The sequence below is a fragment of the Lepisma saccharinum genome, chromosome 19, assembly GCF_977018435.1.
Source record: "Lepisma saccharinum chromosome 19, izLepSacc3.1, whole genome shotgun sequence".
NCBI classification, from domain to species: domain Eukaryota; kingdom Metazoa; phylum Arthropoda; class Insecta; order Zygentoma; family Lepismatidae; genus Lepisma; species Lepisma saccharinum.
Window position 1 is genome coordinate 47,054,055 of NC_139247.1, and position 21,600 is coordinate 47,075,654.

General features: G+C 40.8%; 1 protein-coding gene across 1 annotated transcript; it reads left to right on the forward strand.

Annotated features, from left to right (window-relative positions):
- The first annotated feature begins 253 nt into the window (after positions 1–253).
- LOC146003011 (protein GVQW3-like) lies at positions 254–937 on the forward strand. The gene has a single exon (XM_083141172.1). It carries the CDS (start codon positions 254–256, stop codon positions 935–937), a length of 684 nt encoding a protein of 227 aa, XP_082997298.1.
- Positions 938–21,600: the final 20,663 nt, after the last annotated feature.

Here is a 21,600-nt window from a genome sequence, read left to right on the forward strand (position 1 = left end):
TGGCTAATATCTTATATATTTTAGTTACCTTTACATATTATTTCCATATTCAGAATTTTTCTGGTGGTGCACACCAAAAGTACGTGCCGTTTTGTTCTGAAGTCAACATTTCTTCTCTTTTCAGGGAAATAACTATGGCATCGGAGACTTCCATCCTTCGTCTTCAAGCAGTGTCAGTTTTGTGTGCTAGGTGGAAGTAGTTGAGTGACAGTGCCTGAAGGAGTAAGACGTGTTTCTGATACTGCCTGGGGAAATGGAATTTCCACTTGAAGAGCAACGGGTAATTGTGAAATTCCTTACCGCAGCTGGACGTTGTGCTGCCGATATTCTTCGCCAACTGGAGGCCGTGTGTGGTGATAGTGCTCTTGCAGAAAACACTGTTAGGAAGTGGGTGCGTGAGTTCAAAGATGGACGAACGAGTGTGAAAGACGAGCAGAGGTCTGGACGTCCGAAAACAGCATCAACTGATGCTAACATTGACCGTGTTGAACATTTTATCATGGAAGATAGGGGTGTCACCATGCAGGAGATTTGTGATACCTTGGGGCTAACAATCGGAACAGTAGAACGAATAATCACCAAAGATTTGTGCCTAAAGAAAGTTTCCTCTCGCTGGGTTCCACGATTGCTTACTGACGATCAAAAAGATGCTCGCGTTCGTGCTAATGTTGTGACCTCATTCTTGGCTGACCACGGTATTGAACTTCTGACACATCCACCATACTCACCAGATTTAGCCCCGAGTGACTTCTGGCTGTTCCCAAACCTCAAGAATTCTCTTCGTGGACGCCATTTTGCCAATGGATCATCCCTGGGAAGTGCTGTTTTCCAGTATCTAAAACATACCTCCAAATATGACTATGCCACATGCTACACAAAATGGACTGAGCGATGGCAGCTATGTATCAATAAAGAGGGAGAGTTTGTTGAAAAATAAACACAGGTTATTTCATTGTATTTCATTTTTCTTGAAAATTAGAACGAAACGGCATGCACTTTTGGTGTACACCACGCATACTCCATTCGCGCAATAACTACATGTCCTCCTGGGACTTAAAAGGTTGGTTGAATTTCTTACGAATAACTGACAAAGTCCGAAGCGACTTTAAACAAACGAAAGTTTACGACCTTTTTTATACCCTCCAATTGCATCAATTACAAGTTTTCTGTCATCCGAACAATAATGTTTCGTTTTCTCCCCCTCAATTTTACATCTTTCAACTGCTTACTTTTGCTATTTTAATGAGTGCTAAAGCATCGGCTCCTGGTTGTTACAAACGTTATTTTGGCAACGTTGGAAGAGAGTCCCAAGTCTAGCAGCCCATTGCTAACCCCACCCTCACTACTATAGCTTTTCAGTTCTTACGGGGGGCTAGTGTTGCCCACGAGACGAGACTTTGGCCTCTCTCGTCTCGTGGAAATGCTGTCTCGTCTCGAAAATATTCGTTTGTCTCATGACGTATGGTCAATCTCGTCTCGTCTCGAATTTTTAAAAGCCTGTCCCGTCTCGTCCCGCGGACAACACTACGGGGGGCGCTCTAGAAACTGGCAGGGGAAGTGGGGGAGAAGGGAAACGACCTATCCAGCGCAACGAGACAGGCCGGTTAGAGAGAGAGACTGCAGCGTTGCCAGAGTAGCGGGAAAGGCGAGTTGAAATCGAAAGAACCATGAAATACAGACGTCCCATTGTTCGCGTATGGCCTGAATATGCGTATCATCCCATCTTGTGGTCAGTAGAATACCGATAAGTGTATGATATCAAGTGTATAAAAAGGTTCATTGGCAAGAGACCGAAAAACAATTGGTTTACAAAAACAGAGACATGTCAGATGTATGGTACGGCTCTCTCCATCAGAAATCGTCTTCCGTCGTTGCTCTTTTTGTACTTGAACCCCATAGACTTCAGTATCCTCCACAACGACGAAACTCCCCACTGAAAACTTATTTGTGTTTGAAAATCAACGCGTAACTTGTTCAGTGTTGGATATTCACCCTTTACATAATACCCGAGGTGGATAATTCTTATTATTATATCTTTATCGCAACCGTCGATTGCCTTTGTGATACTGTTCCTTTTGATTCGTTTGCGCGAAGATTCAAATGACGTGGAATCCGACGCCTCAAGACTGTCTTTGCCTTCCCTAACAACACGCTGCACAGTTCGCGTACTCACTCCACAAGCTTCCGACACACTCTGTTACACTTTGTGCACACTTACCAAGGGACAACTGTTGTCTGCTTCCTTTTGAAAATATTCCTGCCTTGGCTACGAACTACCTCCTTCCTGTTCGCCATCGTACGATACTTACTGATCCCAATGGAACAACGAGAGTACAAATAAACGTCACATCACATGCCACATACACGTTTATCGACGAAACAATGCAGTTAGCTAATACACGACGCGACAATTACTCCCACGCATGTTATTCCTACATTCCGCTCATAACAAACAGGAATCAACACTGGGGCAAAACTCCATCAGCAGCGCGACGAATTGGCAACACTGCAACGTTCAGAACGAGGTTAGCGCTGCAGCTTCCTCCCGCGACTGCGTAACTCTCGGCTCCACCGCTAGGTGGTCTGTTCTCTGGTTGGTCAACGGAATATTCCCCGTTCCCCACTACCCCTGCTAGCTTCTAGAGCGCCCGCCGTAAGAACTGAAAAGTGCTATAGTTGCTCGTCCGACAGCAGCGCCAGAAGCAACGATTTTGTGACACACGCTCTGATTTCGTTTCAAGACAGATACGGTAATACAATGTAGTTACAATGCTGAGACTGTATTTTGTGTATCTTATATTATTAAAAAGGTAAACGTTTACAATTTTAAGTCCATATTTAACTCCATATTTTTACTACCCAGGCCCAGACTTGTATTGAAGTCCAGGGGTCCTGAAGTCGTAGCGCGCTGTGCTAAGCACTCCGCCACGAAGATCGACTTGTTGACACATATACAAGCGGTGCATGAACTAAGCTTTTACGCTTTTACGCTCGATCAAAATATTTACACAGGAGACGTTCATATTTGTACTCCTTTTACTGAACATACTACAAGCATTGGTGACTTTATATATAAATAAAATTATAATCCCCAACGTACTATTACTAATTACTTGTGGCCTCCCCCATGGCGCAGTGGTAGCGTCATTGCCTTGTAATCAAGGGGTCTCGGGTTCGATACCCGGTGGAGGCACAAGTGGTTCGGATTCCACTTTAAACTGTAGGCCCAGTCCCTATTAGCCTTACTGTGCATAAAGTGGACTTAAAACAGCAAACTCAGCAGCAGCAGCAGGACTAATTACTTGAGTTACATCCACACATACAAACACAATAAATCAATGCGAAATGATACACTTTGATTACACATGAAAACGACTTAACTTTCGGTAATTCATTACTTAATAAAGTAAGTAACTAAGAGCAGGCCTCATCTCCAGGAGTGGTATCAACTCGTGACAAGCCCCGGCACCTACCAACCTGTTGGGTGAGAATGAGTCAAAGCAAAAGCTATATAAACCTTTTCCCCCAAAATAGGCAATAGTTAGGCTGAAGACTTCAACTATCCGACCTCTTAACACGTAATTCCAGATGAGACGGTAATTCATTAATTTGTTAATCGAAGGAAGTATTACGCAAGAAGACACTAGTGAATAGACAGTATAAACCTTCTTCTGAAGCAATATATTACATAAGTAATTTATTTATCAAAAGAAAATGTAACTTTTTTTATAACTGTTATTGAAACAAATTAACATTTGTAAGATATGTACGAAAATTCATGTAATTCCAAAATTTCATCAGTTCCATCTTTTGTGCTCGTATGTAAATACCAAACAACATCCAAACTATTTAGATGTTATGACCTGAGGCGAAAACAAATACTTCTCCATAGCAATATTTTTCTAAAGTGTATTTTGTGTGTAACTCAGGGCTCGAAATGAAAATTTTCAGGAAACAGAACGCTTAAATTTGGTTACCATGGAGTTGCCCTTTTGGTCTCTGGCTACTACAGCGACGAGTTTAACGACTAATGAAATTACGCGGCGTATTACACTTAATAATGGGTAATATTAAAATATTTACATAAACATCCAATAATATAAAATACATTGATGAGGAGTCTTCTTGAATTCTCTTCCCTTTTTAAAATACAAAGGCTGTCGCAGAGAAGGTGAGACAGATTTTTTCCTGGCTTGGCAACACTGCCATGGTTTCGGCACTAGTCACGTCGTGTAGGATGACTCATTCTGTTTCCGTAGCAAGTTGTCACATGTTGCGAAACCACGTTAGTGAGCAGCTGTGTTGATTTACGTGGGATGTGTTTCGTTTACCCCTCCAGGTTTTTGTGCATAGCATTGCTTGTCGCGATGAGTATTCAAGATGAACAGCGACATGCCATAAAATTTTGTTGGTGTTTAGGGAAAAGTGCTGCGGAAACATATGCAATGTTTCAACAGGCATATGCCGATCAAGACAGACTGGGTAGAGCCACAGTATTACCAAGGAGTCATTGAGACTCTGCGCCAGCACGTAGCAAAAAAAGAGGCCGCATTTGAAGAACTCCTTCATATTGCACCACGATAACGCACCCCCGCATACCGCGCGGGATTTTCAGGATTACGCGACGAAGAGAAAAATTGGAATTTTCCCGCATTCAGCATACAGCCCGGACCTTGTAGCCTGCGACTTTTGGCTATTTCCACTTTTAAAGGCCGCTTTACGTGGTCGTCATTTCATGACGAACAAAGAAGTGATCACCGCAGCGTAAGTTTTCTTCAGTTCGTTACCTGACCATGAATTTTCAAAGACATTCACAAAGTGGCAGGAGCGTATGGACGCTTGCTTAGCTGTTAATGGTGCCTATTTTGAAAAAGATGTACGTCTACTCGATATGGCTGATTCTGAAGAAAAACATTTGTGGTTTGTAAATATTTTGTTTCATTTTCGTGATTCTTGGAGGGGTCCATGTACATGCTTGTATTTTAACTGCTACGCAGTCACGACTTTTTAACCTATTGCGCTCATTTTGGTCTCAATCGGCAGCTAATGAACCAGATTTTCACCCTAGCACATTTGCTAGCCAATGGAGGTCGCCGTTTTCCTATACAGAAATTAGTCTCACCTTCTCTGCGACAGCCTTTGTATAAACAAACGGAGTCTTGAAGGGTAGCCAGTTCGCCGAATTGGAGGATTTTTTAAAATTAAATGAACATATCCTCAATGCATTGTCTTAATAATATTTGTTTAAAATGAATTTGTACAAGTAAAATATATTTCCACATTGTAATTTTGCGTATGATCAAGGCTTTTGTGAAAAAAACAAAACATTTTGAGAAATAGAACAGCGAAAAGTACAAAACCGATTTTGTAAAATAATAATAACAGTGAAAAGAGGAATCTCTACCAATGGTGCATATTGAGGTGTATCTCGAACTTGTTTCTTCTCGCAAAGCACTCGCCGGGTTGTCTATGATAGACAAAAATGCTCGCACCTCTGATTATTAATGTGTGTGAACAGAAGTACTCAGCAATTGTTGCGGAATCTTGCGTTGCTACACTCAGTAAAGGCCCAAGATTTACACTCCGCCGTTTTAGAACGAGGCAACCACACAACCACAAATGGTTGTCTTCCAGTACCTTCGGTCCCTCTACAGACAGTCAATCAGCGATAGCGTTCTCAACAAGACACGCGAAGAATTGCAGAGCGATATCCTTTGTAAGAGAACCGGTTTTCTCACTCTTTCATGAGCCAATTGAAATTACAGTGGTGTGTGTTCAGCCACCTTTTGACAAGGGAAAGCACGAAGAGCGATAAAACTGCATCGAATGTCCTTGCTACGAGCTGGTAGCCTGCACGTGTAAATTTACACCCTGCACTTCCATATCTCTTTTTCTGTCACACCTAAACAGGCGTGTAAAGTAACCGAATGGTTTCTCATTCTGTGGTCGAATAAAAGATGGCAGGTGTAATAGTATCGTAACTGTCTTTATTATTTATGTCCCGCGTGCTTTGTATTGTAGAGTCGTCTTAGTCCGAAGTTCATTTTTTTTGTTGCTTTTGTGAATTGCGTATTAGAAGTTTGATGCTCAAGTGGTTATTGGGGTTTTGCCCAACTGCTTTTCTAGAAATCACGTGTAATAAAACTCGTGCATAAAATTTATTTCGTTCGTCTGTTCCTTGCTGTACAGACTCTCACGAAACACACAACACTCTTCACTTCTCACCTCTTATCACTGTATTCACCATCTCTTCCACCCTCAGTTTCAAACTTTCAAAACTTCGTCTTCCAGCCTTTCCCTCTTGTAGATTCTCACAACACTCTCCACTTCTCACTTTCCTCTTCTTTTTCACCACCACCATTTCCACCAGGCCCGTATCCAGGATTTTTTTTAGGGAGGGACCAGATCCGTATTATGCCCCCGTACTATGGCCTCTAAATGCTTGCCTACCAAGAGAAAATAACTGCTCTTGCCTCCCTCCCCATCCTCAGTTTTGGCACCCAATCGCTGATACCGGTCAGAAGTATTCGGGTAGTTCTGAGTTTCGCAAATTAAAAATGTTTTCAAATTACCTTTATTTATTTTTTATACCAGATCCATTGAACAGCCACGATAATTCTATGTTTTGGAAATAATATATTTAAAAATTAAATTATGCGCATTAGCAATTATTATTACAATAAAGAATTCTAAATGTGAGTTAACCCATAGCCCGCTACGAAGGATCGTAGCAGCCTATGGTTTACCGAGAGAGAGAGATATTTTAACCTGGTAGACAGTAGCGGCGATTGGGTGCGAAAACCGGGGGGCAAGGACAATTTACTTTCTCTTAGTAGACACAAGTTGAGGATGAATTTTCGTTTTAGGTCCACTTTTATGCACAGATAGACTAACAGGGACTGAACCTATAGTTTTAAGTGGGATCCGAACCACTTGTGCCTCCACCGGATCTGGGTAGACAAGGCTTAGCATTAAGAGGCCATAAAGCAGGAGCAACAGTGGAAATAGTGATAGGGGGCAATTGCCCCCCATGACCACTCCATTCACCGCCACTGCTGGTAACCTTGCATCAATGGTTATATAACTAAACGTACCCAATATTGCAGACTTCTGGAAACTGCCTCTCTAAACAACAAACACATTCATATATGCAAGGACTAAATTGAGAGTTTTACAAGTTTAAAAATCTTCGATGTTTCTTTCGTGCTTTTTATGGGTTCACATTTAAAAATTTCATGGCTCGAGGGTTCTCCCCTGGGTACGGGTCTGACTTCCACCCTCAATTTCAAGTTTTCAAAAGTTCACACGAAACCCTCCGCTTCTCACACTCTTATCTACTTTCTCACAACCACCACTTAAACCTTCAATTTTAAGTTTTCAAGAGTCAGCACTTTGTCTTTCACTTCAATTATTATTTTCTTTCTTAATACTTGCTTTTCTTTCGTACTTATTTCAGAAGCTTCAATGGCCAAGCGCGCTGAATGATAATTTTCATGTCACTAAAGATTTCTTTCTGCCTCTTCATTAATTTCATCTTATCATCTTTCTCCTCTACGTCGTTAATAGCCAAAAGTGACAGAAATCGACGTAAAGAAAGAAAAATGCAATTATTTTCCTCCCTAATTTTATTACATTCGAACCACCTTCTCCCCCTCTCTAGAGTCCAGCCAGGGAAGACAAAACTACCTGGAAAGGTCTATTCCAAACGCGAGAGGGGAAGCAGGTAGAATCACCAGACAAGCCACGCTGTGATATTTCGTTTGCTTTCATCTTCATTCTGAACCCTTCCACAATTTGAAACATATCTCTACTTACTTCATTGATGTTTCCACAGCAAACGATTTTCACGGAATCCTTACCTTCCCAAAATGCCACTGCCGTCACACATCTCCAGGCACCAGACGGAAACTTGAGCCTTTTTACATGGGTCAACCTTAAGCCCATGCAGAGGGGGATACTATCATGACAGCAAGCGTATGACCTTCATATTTCTACTTGTAACAACAGTTTTGAAGATTGTGAGTCATTGCACCACACAAGATAGTAATTTTTAAGTTTACTAAGAAGTATATAACTCTACATATTACACTCCAAAAATGAGTACAAATAATTTCCTCACAAAGCTTAACAAGCTCTAATGTGCATCCCCGCCATATTTCTAGCCCCAGGACTATACACGGCTTAAAACAAAAGCATTGTTCTCAGTCTGTAATTAGAGGCATGTGATTTCTGCCGTCACCCCTATTTTGACACTGAGCAAGTCTAGTTGGCGCATGCGCACTTCTGTCCATGGTTTCGGTTAAGGCAGCCGGACTGAACAAGCCTTTAATTGCAATCTGCTTCCCATCCTATGCTTTATAGATCCCTTATTTTATATAATCGTGCATCTCCCCATTTGTTAAATTCGGACTGCTAACCACGTTGCATTTGACAATCATTCACTGTGTTAAGTGGTCTTATCTTTCATATTTGCTTCTTCCCTTCTTCAGTTTAGTTTTTATACCTCAATACTATTTCTTCGTTGGTATTTCCATGGTTTTGTCTTTCCGTTTTTCCTTTCTCTTTATATTTACATCCAGTTTCCTAGTTGTTAAAAATTCTCAGTTCACTGATTTTGTTCCTCCTGCTCATGCGCTACTAGGTTAACCGCTGCGATGAGATTGAATGGATAATGGGCATTCTACGACTCGGAATTCACTGATTACCATACTCGAGCTATTCAACGAAGCAGAGATGAATGCTTTCTGCCAACAATATTCCGGTCATTTGACTAACAATTACCCCGGCATGTCATTCAGACGAGAGAGCACTTTGTTCGTTCTTAAAACCCTTTCCAAGCAGGCTATCAATTGTTCATATTTGTTTGACCATCTCTTCTTTAAATAATAATAAAAAAATATTGGCACGTAAAGGAGGCGACTGCACTCGGCTGTATTCAATAGCGCTTCACGGCTGTAGTTCAATATTGCTGCTATGCTTTGATCCATTATTAGCGCCAGGATGTCATGCCCTTTGCTCCTGTACGGCGAATTCTTTTTAAACGTCCTCTGTTGTTATTCATGGGTTGATAAATATTTTCAGACGGTGCATGTTGCTATGAAAACGGCTCTAGCATTTTCTACTAATAAAAAATGCTGCTTTTACCTCGTTTGTGAACGTTTCATTTTTACCCCTTTTCCAAAGTAATGGACATAACTTTCAAAACAAAGGTAATTGATGCAATGTTTGCGTGTGCAAGGAGCGAGAATTTGGCCGCTAGATGTGGCTAAGAGCCACAGGCAGTAATGTTCAATTTCACTGCGTTGTTCAACTAATTTCCAATCTACCTTAATTGCCTTTATTGCACGTTGTGCTTCCATCTCACAGTACCAAAGGAAAAATCAACTTCAATATATTTTCAATAGAAATCATTTGCCGAACGGCAACTATCGCTAATCAATTTCATTCTTTGGAATTCTTATTTATTTTTTTCAATTTTGGATGCTGTTTTGTTAATTTGAAATTATTAAATCCGGGAAAACCTCTAGATATATACATTGAATAGAATTAACAATATTTTTTTTTGAGTTGGTGTTTTAAGCCCACTTTATGCACAGTAAGGCTAATCGGGACTGGACCTACGGTATAAAGGGGAATCCGAACCACTATGTTCCTCCACCGGGTATCGAACCCGGGACCCCTTGATTACAAGGCGACGACGCTACTGCGCCATCGGGGAGGCCTAGAATTAACAATAACATGACAATATTGCATTGATACTAAAGTTATGATTCTTCTATTGTTTACAAGCATCGGAAATTCCCGCTAACTTTAAAATATGTTATTGATGTTGTTCGTTGAACCAAGACGCATTTTAAGAAACTGAACAGTTTTATTCCTAGGACAAAGTGACAATTCTCGGCTTGCATAGAAACAAAAGCAACAAACTCATTTCGTCTGTTCAGCGTGTCACAAATGAATCGTTTTCTTCATCTGATTTGAATAGTCTGGGTAGTCTGTTGGTGCTAGGTCAGGACTATGCGGAGGATGATCCTATAGCTCAAATTCTTGGAGGAATTCAAAAGTATGCCCAGCAGTATGCGGACGGGCATGACTATGCAACAACACGCAACGCCTTTCGGGATAGTAATCCTCGGCGTTTGTCTTGAATTACAGGCTTTAGTCTGTCCATAAACATCTCACTGCAATGATACGGTTTATTCTTGAGTCTCCTCTTCTCATAATGTTCAAGTGCTTGGCCTTGCGAATCCAAAGAAACTATAATCATCTCTCTTACCAATGATGTTTGTCGTTTGAACTCTTTGTTGGTGGATAATTGTGAATGTGCGACATTTGTACGACCATTTTCTGACTTCTCAAACCACTTGCCATGAATCAGTTTCTGCAAAACACTGTTCCCGGACTGTTACGATGCATTTTGACACATTCAGAGGACGAAAACAGATCACTGAACTTCCTCTTGTTTGGTGCAAACGAGATGTGGAAGCGCCATTGTTAAATTCATTGCAGTGACAATGCAAGCATCAGAGCGATTCAAACCTGGGCAGCGGTGAGTGGCAGAAACCATGCTTAGTGATGCTTGCGAGAAACGACCCTGCTGCCAGCAGAAACGCACATATAGCTGCATTGCGGATAATTATTGAATTACCCTTTTACATACGCACGAGTGCTCGCACGTGCAACAACTAGTGTACGCAGAATTTTTTTTTCCGGGAGAGGCTGAAATTCTAAAGGTGGATAGAAAGGTGCTAGACCAGTGTTTCTCAACCTTTTTCAGTCCGGGACCCACCGTGAAGGATATTACACTTCATGGTACCCATAGGTATAAGCGCTGGCAGAATTACTTGTAGTGTATGCACCCAGTCTATATAATCATATTTTTGTTATATAGAATACTTCAAGATACCCTCTTTTTTGCGATTGCTTAAACAAATTACACATACTTTATTCTAGAAAAGTAAATACAGTAGAGTCACTCAGGGGGAACATGCACATCGGGGCTAAATGCCCACCCCCTTGTATCTCGCGCAACGTTAATGTTGTGGCAACTGCGACTCTTGTTTGAAAGCGCCCTCCGTGGTGAGACGAGGCAGCAAGTTTGGAGCTTGTGAGAAGATTCTGAAGCCATCCAGGGTTAATTTCATGAGGTAAGATGACAATTTTTGAGGTAATATTTTTTTTTTCCGTTGTTGTATTAACGATGTGCAATAATATTCCCAAGACAGAAAGAAACTGAATTATTTTGGTGTAAAGATCAAGAGCCAGGGAAACATATCTGCAGAGTGAAACTGTCGCATGGTGCTCAGAGTTGCCAACTCAGTGATTCAATTTTCTGCTTGTAACTGTGGGGTGATATATTAAGTACAATATGCCCATGGGCATTACTATGATAAGAAAGGACCACACTGTGACTTCAAAATAAATGTTGTTAGAAACACTATGCTTGTATGTACAAATGATGTTCTGTTTACGAAACAAACGTTAATAATCTTCCAGTTAATGCTGTGTATTATTTTCCTTTAAATATGTCATGTCAAACAATTGTTTCTTCTATTGGGCATTTTACCCCTAATGGGTGGGCATTTTACCCTGAACACGGGGTGATTTGCCCAATTGACGTTCATCTGTTTATTTCTCTCTTGCTCTTTTGCTATATGACTTAAATTAATAAAACTTATAGGTAACAGTAACAAAACATGTAGCTTTCATTTGACATCCTTTTTATTGCGACACTCCTTCATTTAGCTAAGCTATAAATCGCCAAAAAAAGTTGGACGTATTCCGCCGAGTGATTCTATATAATTTAAAAGACTAATTTAGTCTAAGATCTAACTAAATACCTACACATCCTGAAATTGAGAGATGCCGATAAAATTCAGTAGTAAAGCGGTAATAGAATAGCATAGAATATTCCATCTGAAGTACGTATGTGTAATTTGTTTAATCAAGCTCAAAGAAGAGGGTATAACTGTAGAGTTTAGATTACGTACAACACGGGTTGAATTTAAATTGTTAAAAAGAATATGTGTATATTAGTAATAGGTTTTAAGACACAGTAAATACATTTGGAACGCGACTTCGCGACCCACCAAACGACCCCTCGAGACCCAGCAGTGTGTCGCACCCAATAGGTTGAGAAACGAAGTTCTAGGGGGACAATAAACACAATAGGATATTTCGTATATTTAGAAGTTTTACTCTAAAAAATGGCAATTGGGGAAGAGCCGTGCTCAAAAGGGGGTTGGTGAAGGTTATAGCCCAACCCCTACTATTTATGAAAAAGAACGTCAAAAGCAGGAAAAAATGGCAAAATGAGAATTTAAAAAAAGTATATGTACCTGTAACGAGTGCACTCACGGTCCCCGAAATGACGTGTCAGTCATACCCCGGCACGGGGCCAAACGTCGTTATGTGTACGGGAAACCGGTCGTGACTCTTACGGTCCAGGTCTTCAAGTTCGGTACTGAGACGGTCGTTTATTGTCGTACTATTGCGAGGCTGAGATAAATACCTCGGAATATTACACTGTTTTGTTTACCTTGGATATGTAGATTCGAACAATCATAACACACTAATAGCATGATATCAGATACCTGAAACACATCAAATAACAACGCTGACGAACGGAAAAAATGTGAATATATATTGTTTCAACAAAAGTATATTGCAATCAACAACTGTTTACATCGCCTCCTCAATCACTCTCTTATTCTCTCTCTCTCTCTCTCATTCACACATCTGAGGTATTTTTACATGTTAAGTATAGATACAAACCATGGATCTCATTAACATATCATTCCTTTCTAGTTTTAAACCTTTATGTGAATTTAGGTCATTTGTCTGCCAGCTCCTGTGCTCTTTTAAATTAATTTATGTGCCAGCCCTCGGAAAGCGGTTATCTAAAACATTTGGATAGGTGTGGTTAAATCTTTCGTTCGAGTGAACGTATGCATCCAGTCGTAAGCACGACATTTAACAAGTTTCTCGGACGGGGGTAATACACCTAAGCCTCTCTCGTCCAATGAGAACAACTACACCATTACATAGGGATGCAACACTTAATCGGCTCCAGCTGCCGGAATACACAAATCAATCGTCGGCGCGAGCAAAAATTACATCAAAAACCACTATGCAATAAATAATACTACTTCACGCGCACGACCTAGCAATATAAAAAATACGCTTTCCACAATTAAAAAGGACTCATCAGTCAACTACTGACAAATTAAATGGCGCGACGGGGCGGTCGGTTACACATAAATGGAGCACACTTTGACAATTTACACTAAAAATTAAAGTAATGGAATGGAGCTTCTAACTCTGAATGCAGACAATTAAATTAGAACATCTGAACATGAAATGACCCTTTTTTTTATAACAATACCAAAAATTATCAGACACGGAAGTTAGGTTCGGGGTTCCTGAGTCACTTTGCAAATAAGTGAGACTTCGGCGTTAAAAGTACGGTGTTGATACTAACAATGCACGTTTACATAGACCATCTGAAGAATACTCTACCGGACTCTGCTACATCGTGTGGTCATTCATCTCTCCTGGATGCGGGACTTGCACACGGTTCCTTTGCGGCGAAATTGATCTCCGAGGTCGATCGAGAGGAAGGATGATTGCGACGATATTGTGCACTTCCACCTCCTTAGAACTTCGGGTGTTCCTCTCGTCACTAGCGTCGGGTGTACGTGGTCACGCGCCGGTCCAGAATCTCTCTAGAGTCGGGCATCAATCAAGCGTCGTCCTGGAATCATGTCTCTCTGGTAATGGGCTTCGATTGGAACGTCGAACTGGAAACGTCCTTCTGAGGGTCGGGCAATGGTCGGAACGTCGAACTGGAAACGTCCTTCGGGCTTTGGGCAGTGGTTGGCTTTGGTGTCGTCTTTGGCGCTGGCTGGCTGGCTTCACCGGATGATGGCGATGCATCGTTGCGGGCGTCAGAGAAGGCGGCGGCCTCCCTTCTCTATCTCCTTTAGCACCCCATTATTATGTAGTCCACGCTTGGCAAAAAAATCACCGCGTAATGCTTCACCAAATAAGGCGCACACTGGTAACTCTCTGTCTGCAATTCGCTCACGGTACGTAAGAAAACAAAGTCCACGGAGACAAAACAATAGTCACGCGAGAGTCTAGCGCGGAGATGCTCTCTCTTTGAAATCCGGGTAAAAACTGTCTTTTGGACTCGTAGTACTCTCGATTTATATCGCTTTCGAATTTGTCTGTTGAAAAGCACGCTAAAGTGGTTTCCGAAGAGATGGAAATGACCTCTGTCCATTGTCTTGAAACGCGGTCACCAGGCGCGTCCTCGATTCTTGCAGGCTTCTCCAGCTGATTATCCTGGTCATCCGTGAAAAATGGGTTCGCCCACCCGCTGCGACTCCTAGCCCGGTCCCGACGAAAATAATCCTTCCTTTTCTCCGTGTTGGTGCAAATATGTCATGTTCTAGGCCGCAATGACAGTTCGGCTGTCACTCACGACAAATTTATCCACAAAATAAATCAAACCTCACACTTTTATAATAAAACATACAATGAATCAATAAACAAAAATAATTTATATCGAACTGCGTTTCACATGTCACTGGATACCGTGACATACCCCCTTCCCCTCTCACTTTTAAAGCATCAATTGACAGAGCTAAATATGAAATTTTGTAATCTTTGAAATGATCTTGTCTGAACTTCCCAATTGATGCATTTTTAGTGCATCGCACGGAACACCAGCTGATAAAAGTACCCTTTTATACATTTCTGTGTGTACTATGACTAGATCTAGGATATTAGATTTTCCTTTGCAGGTAAATAAGAAATAATAAGTTACATCAACGTTTCATTAAAAAACGCAACAACTGGTGAAGTTTTATAGTTCTTAAAATAACCTATTTTGCTTGTTAGAACCTATTTTAGGTTTATGCGACTAAATCAAGGCTTTAGTTTTAGGTTTTTATGATTTTTTTAAAGTTTGTAAGGATTTTTGTATCACCAACAGGTATTATCTTGCTTTGGTATCGTAAAAAGTCAGTGATTAACGTGTCTGAAACAAACTTTCTGTCGATTTCTCTTCCTCCAAGTCTATGATATTTTTCAAACCTCTAAAAAAATGTCTGGCACCACTGTTACCTGCACACCCAAAAGTGCAGATTTCTTACCGTGTGGTCTTGCTCATTTTCGCTTCAGTTTTGTGCTTTGTGGCATTCATGCCTTGCCAAGTAACGTTTCAACATTCAAATTTGCACCACTGACTTTTTGTTGAAATATAATGTTAAATACGCAGGATGATGCTCACAGACAAAACGCGGAGTCTGACTGTGGATAACATGAAAGAAATTGTTATGTATTCAGGGTGGTCACAGTAGGACCATGATAAAAATCAAATATAATTCCTGGTTTTAAAGGCGAAATTTGCAAAAATTCAATGGTACAGGCAGAGATTTTCTATATTTCAATCTTACGTATTTCTGCTTCTCACCACACACACACATTATATATATATATATATATATATATATATATATATATACAGTAAAACCTGTCTATCCCGGAACATGATGGTTCCGAGCAAAATTTTCCGTCTTAACAGTTTTCCTTCTTATACAGAGTTGACTTTAAATACAGTATAGAGGGCTGCAGGAAATAATGGAAAGACAGATTGTGACGTTTTTCTGCGCGGATCGTAATAAAAATGTATTACGTTAAATTTCCGCGTAGAAAATCCGCACATTTCTCCTCATCATCTTCGGTACGCTTTGCGTCAGTGTTATCGGATACTAGTTGATCGATTGACCGCCAGAGGTCACCAGTGGCATTTTTTCTGTTCTGCGATCACGATCGACGAGAGACAGTAGTTCCGAACCAGCTTGCGAGTCGTAAAGGAGTTTTGGTGTGACGACATGAACTTGGAGAGAAGCAGCGACTCGCGGGACTAAACGTAACTCTCCGTCGTCGATTACAATCGGTAATATAGGATTACCTTCTTACTTCGAACAATACGAGAAGCTGTTCCATTTTTGCATCGTGTGATAGTAAGACGTTAAGCTGCTGGTGTTTTTTGGACGAACGAAGCCAACCAACGAAGATGATTAAGCGAAGCATTCTTTGACCATTGACCAGTTTGATCGTCGTATTCTTCCTTCACGGAGTGCAACCAGAACTATGAAGGTGCGATGGGACCAGTTGGAGAAGGGAAGATACGAGTAACAGGACAGCATACTTCGTACGTGCATGGAGACGACCCATTGGAAGGCGTTCCCCCTTTGATTCAACAGTGGTGAGCTCTAATTAACCATGGTGTATGATTGTTCAAATTATCGAGGTATGTACTTTACGACCATTTTTTGCATAAGTGAACAGTGAATGCGTGCTTTGACTAATATACGTCTTTTTTCTTGACCGAGTTACAAGTTGAAATATTGAGAGAAACGGACGGCAAAAAAGGACAAGTCAAATAGAAGGCAATTTAACGATTCATTCCCAGCTTATACGACGTCGTCGCGGTTGGTCTAGTGGAAAAGTAAAGCGACGCCCGGTTTTCAATTTTTGTATAAGTAAGACAGGCACTAATTAGAATCAATCGAGTACAAAAGGATGGGGAATACAATTTATATAATTGTTGGTTAGCATATGGTGCATAAATAACCTTCATGCGTATTTGTTAGGTTGCATAAGAGCATCAAACAAAAAGAGGGGAGTTTGTCTCAAAAGGAATAAGACACGTGTAAATACTGCTAAAGATTGACCTTTGTAGATTTTAACGATATCGTTGTATGCGTTATTCTGATGTTGTCAGTTTTTTTCTATTTTTATTGTATTATCTTCCGGTTAAATTGTTAAAACTTTTGAAGAGTTGTTGTAGTGGGGGTAAGAAGAAGAAATTGTTACAGTTATACAATGTACATGTTGTTGATTGAAATACTAACCATTCTTCGCTGCGAGGTTGGTATAATAAATTTTGACTAAGTGTCGCAAATTAAGTTTTGCAGTATATGTTTATCCCCACACAAAGAAGAAAACTGTACTTTAGGTTATATATTGATGAAACGAGGTTGTGAGTTATTCTGGGACGGACTCGTGGCTATATTTACTCGTTAGTTCAAGATTTAACTTGGTCACAGCATCACTTGTATATTTTTGACCTTATTTTCAAATAATCTTGTTCAATGGATCGCTTTGTCCCGTTTAATTTGGATCTGAGACTGAGGTGACAGTACAAAATACTCGTCGTTAACCTCCAAACTGTGACTTTTGTGACTGATTGGTTTTTTTCCTTTTTTTTTTATAGCGTACATGTAACTAGTTCTTTCCACGGACTCTTTGCGCGTCTTCTAAATTTTGATGATTATTATTATTATTATGTACGCAACCTCTCAGTTACAAGATTTACATTTCGCATTACTTATAATGTAGAGTAATAATGCATGTACGTACATGAATAAAAATGCGATACATTCATCAATTTGATCATATCATCACTCATCCCCATCTTCGCAAATTAGCCAAAAGTGGCACAAAAACATCCATGCCCATGCCAGGATTCGAACCCGGGACCCCTGGCGTCGTAGCGCGATGTGCATAGAGGGAAAGAGAAAGATTGAAAGATGGAATAAGAGAGGTGATGAAAGATTGAGATAAAAGTTCAGAAAAAGAAAGAAACGAAGAGAGATAACAAGAAAAATAGAAAGATGACGACAGAACAGAGGAGAAATAGACAAAGAAAGGTGGAGAAAGAGGGTAAGAGATGATAGAAAGAAAAGGAATCGTAACAGCTATGAGTATTGTAGCATATTCTTTCATATCGACAATGTTACCGATAAGCGAGTGGCAACAGTGGCTTGCTCCACTTACAGTATTGCATTGTTTTCATGCGAGCGAAAAAAATAAAGGAAGAAATTTCCGTCTTACTGAGAATAAAAACATCTCGTTGGTCTTTAAATTGTGTTCCGTTTCCGCGTTAAGGGGGTTTCCGGCTTAAGCAGGTCATTGTCAGGTATAAAATCGGTCCGTTCTGAGGACTTTTTTTCCCGTATTTACAGTTTACAGGTTTCCTTCTTATAGAGGTTCCGGGATATGCAGTTTTTACTATATATTAACAATATGAAGGGTCTGTGTGATTGCAACGTATCCAAAAATTGAAATTTTGGTTTTAACGGTTGTACCTAACCAGTAATTTTCCTGAATTTTGAACCATTTTACATTTCTTGAAACTTACTTCAGGCTTTTTTTAAGCCTAATTTAAGAAATTTTAGAACCTATTTTAGGATTTTTAGATCCTATTTTAGGATTTTAGAGCCTATTTTAGGATTTTAGAACCTATTTTAGAATTTTTAGAGCCTATTTTAGGATTTTAGAACCTATTTTGGGTTTTAGAACCTATTTTAGGATTTTTAGAACCTATTTTAGGATTTTAGAGCCTATTTTAGGAACCTGAAAGCACACTTTTTAGAACCTATAAATCCGAGGTCTAATTACGACACACCAAAAAAAGTGCATCATTTGCAGTTTATTCATGTTAATGTGTTATTGGAGTCAACATATACACAATTGACACGTATTGGGTTCTGTGTGCACGGAAGTGAGGTGGACATATGGGTATCGTGAGAAATGACCACCCCTTATACACACTGCAAGTCTATTAATAAACGTAATTCCTTACAGGATAGGTTATTTTGTTCAGAGTAGTTGACCCTCACAGAAATATCCAGATTTCGTTGCCTGTTGTTAATCTGTGAGGTCAAGAGACGTAAACAAAAGTTTCAGAAACATCTGAAGCCGCACAGCCAAGTCTTTTGTGCATTGTGAAACCCGCCGTGTGCATGAAGCATTGATAAAAGACTCTCTATTATTAAGAGGCGATGAGACTGCGACCGTAGCGCCGCCAAGCGGAGAAACGGGGCAGTAGAGCTAAGCCGAGCTTTTCTATGAGGCAATCTTGCCTGCATCACACCGAGGAAGACATCAGGTGCACGGTCTGAGTGCCAGATTGAAAAGCGGCGGCAGCGAAAATGAAGAAGTGGGCTTGGAGACGTGAAAGGGCGAAATGAAAACTGGAAAAGGGGGATCGAGGAAGGATTTTTCAAGTGTAATTCTCGGAAATCCTGGAAGGTAATATACCTCCCTAGCCACGCCCCGTTTCTCTCCTGCTCTCTTTATTTTTAATGTGTGGTGCTTCAGGTGTCCTCTAGGACCTACGATTCGTCTAGATTTAGTACCACCTGACTTCTTAAGATAGGCATAAGGCTTTGCGCGGTCGTTTGTGTGACTTTCTTTATTTTTCTATACCTGAAACAAGTTAGGAATATCCTTATCTTTTTATTGACACTTTCGCAAATACAAGTATGCTGATGACCCATCCTAGGTTAGGTTCGTAGAACTGAGGATTTCGTTCGAGCGCCAAATAGTTCGCAGGGGCGACGCTAGATGGCGTACGGAGTCGAGAGCTTCTTTGCTCGAATAGGAAAGCTAGCCGCTCAAAGTCCAGTAGTACACGTATAACCGTAATTTGTCTGTGGTAGAGGGCCATCAAATGTGGGGGCAAAGTGAAAGACGCGACCTTACCAATACAATCTCATATATATAAAAATGTATGTATGTATGTTTGTTCCAGCATAACTCTCGAACGCCTGGAGCGATTTCAACCAAACTTTTTACACATATCACTTACAATCTGGAAAGAAATAGTTTGGGGATAAAACACCCCTGGCACCCTTACGGGTGGGAGTGGGGGTGGAAAGGGGTGACATGTAAAAATAATCGAAAACGACCGATATTAGTGTGGAATCCATAGATTTCGGGGTCGCTAAGATGAATAGTGACACTCCCAATGCCGTTCAACTCCAAGACACCTCTGGCACTCCTAGGGAGGGGGTGGGAAGAGGGTGACATGTAAAGATAATAGAAAACGACCAATATTAGTGTGGAATCCATAGTTTTCGGAGTCGCTAAGATGAATAGTGACACTCCCAACGCCGTTCAACTTCAAGACACCTCTGGCATCCCTAGGGAGGGGTTGGAAAAGGGTGACATGTAAAAATAATCGAAGACGACCAATATTAGTGTGGAATCCATAGTTTTCGGGATCGCTAGGATGAATCCTGACACTCATAATACCGTTCAGCTCCAAGATCATGACATATCGTCATGAGGGTGAGAGGGGGGTGAAAAATAAAATTAAAAAATGACGTAGCTCTCGAATGCCTGGAGCAATTTCAACCAAACTTGGTACACATAGGACTTAGAATCTGGAAAGAAAAACTGTGGGGATAAGACACTCCTGGCACCCCTACAGGCGGGAGTGGGGGTGGGAAGGGAATCGAAAACGACCGATATTAGTGTGGAATCCATAGATTTCGGGGTCGCTAAGATGAATAGTGACACTCTCAATACCGTCCAACTTCCAAGTTCATCACCTACCAGCATGGGGGGTGAGAGGGGGTGAAAAATTAGATGTCAAAAATGACCTACATTAGTGTCGAATCCATAGTTTTCGGAGTCGCTAAGCTCATTGGTGACATGCACAATTGCAATTTTCATACGTATGTGTACCAAGTTTGGTTGAAATTGATCCAGGCGTTTGATTACATTATAATTTGTATACTGTACTTATTAAATACCTGTAAATTAAATTAGTTACATTTTACAGTATAGTTAGAATTCATTATTTTCCTGTCTAATAGAAGATTGAGATAAATAAATACCCGGGCTACGCCGGGCAATCAGCTAGTGATATATAAAACTGATAGATGGGTTTGGGTTGAGACTGTCAGGACGGATATTTTACAGATGTGGCCGTATGATTATTATCACATTAAAAAGAAATTCCATTGTACGTAAACGCGCGAGCGTGAGAGAGTCGAGCGAGTACGAGCGAGCGAAAATGGTTCCATACAGTACACTAATATAGACGCAAAATTTGATCTTCGAATTATCCATGGACATTTGAAGCGAACTGACTCTTCTTGATTTCCATCAAGAATTTTAAAACTTTGACCGCAGTGGCGACATCTAAACTTCTTTACTGTGTACACTATTTATTTGTAGTTTTTGAGAACATATCTCCAGGTTGCAAGAGATAGATTTGAATAGGGGAAAAAGCTATAGGATCAGTTTGCGACCTATTTTATGGTGAGCACTTTCATCCCGCATTTTCCAGAGATTCTTTTTTTCCCTTTATTAGATCTCTATATTATCCGGCAGCTGCTGGAAAACATCATTATGGAGCTACCAGCTTCTGGGCTATCTCTCCGGGAAGAAGAAGATGGAGAGATCTTCTTCTTTACCCCCCGAAGAAGAATTTCTGGGCATGGAAGAGCTCTGGCTCCTTCTGCATTTAAATCGCCAACTTCTTTTGCTGATCAATAGCCTAGGACGTAGCAGTTGGTGTCTTGAGACAGAGATGGAGAATGGGGGAATGGGGGGGGGGAGGATGGACGGCTCTTTGGAATATGGCCAACGGTGCTAAGTGTGAGAGGGGAGAAGGGGGGGGGGTATGTTCCCTAATAGGGACGCCCGCGGAGGATGTGTGAATGTGTGTTCGTGTGGGGGATGTTACGGCTGTAGCAGAATGGTTAAGGCGTTGCTGATTGAGTGAGAATGAAG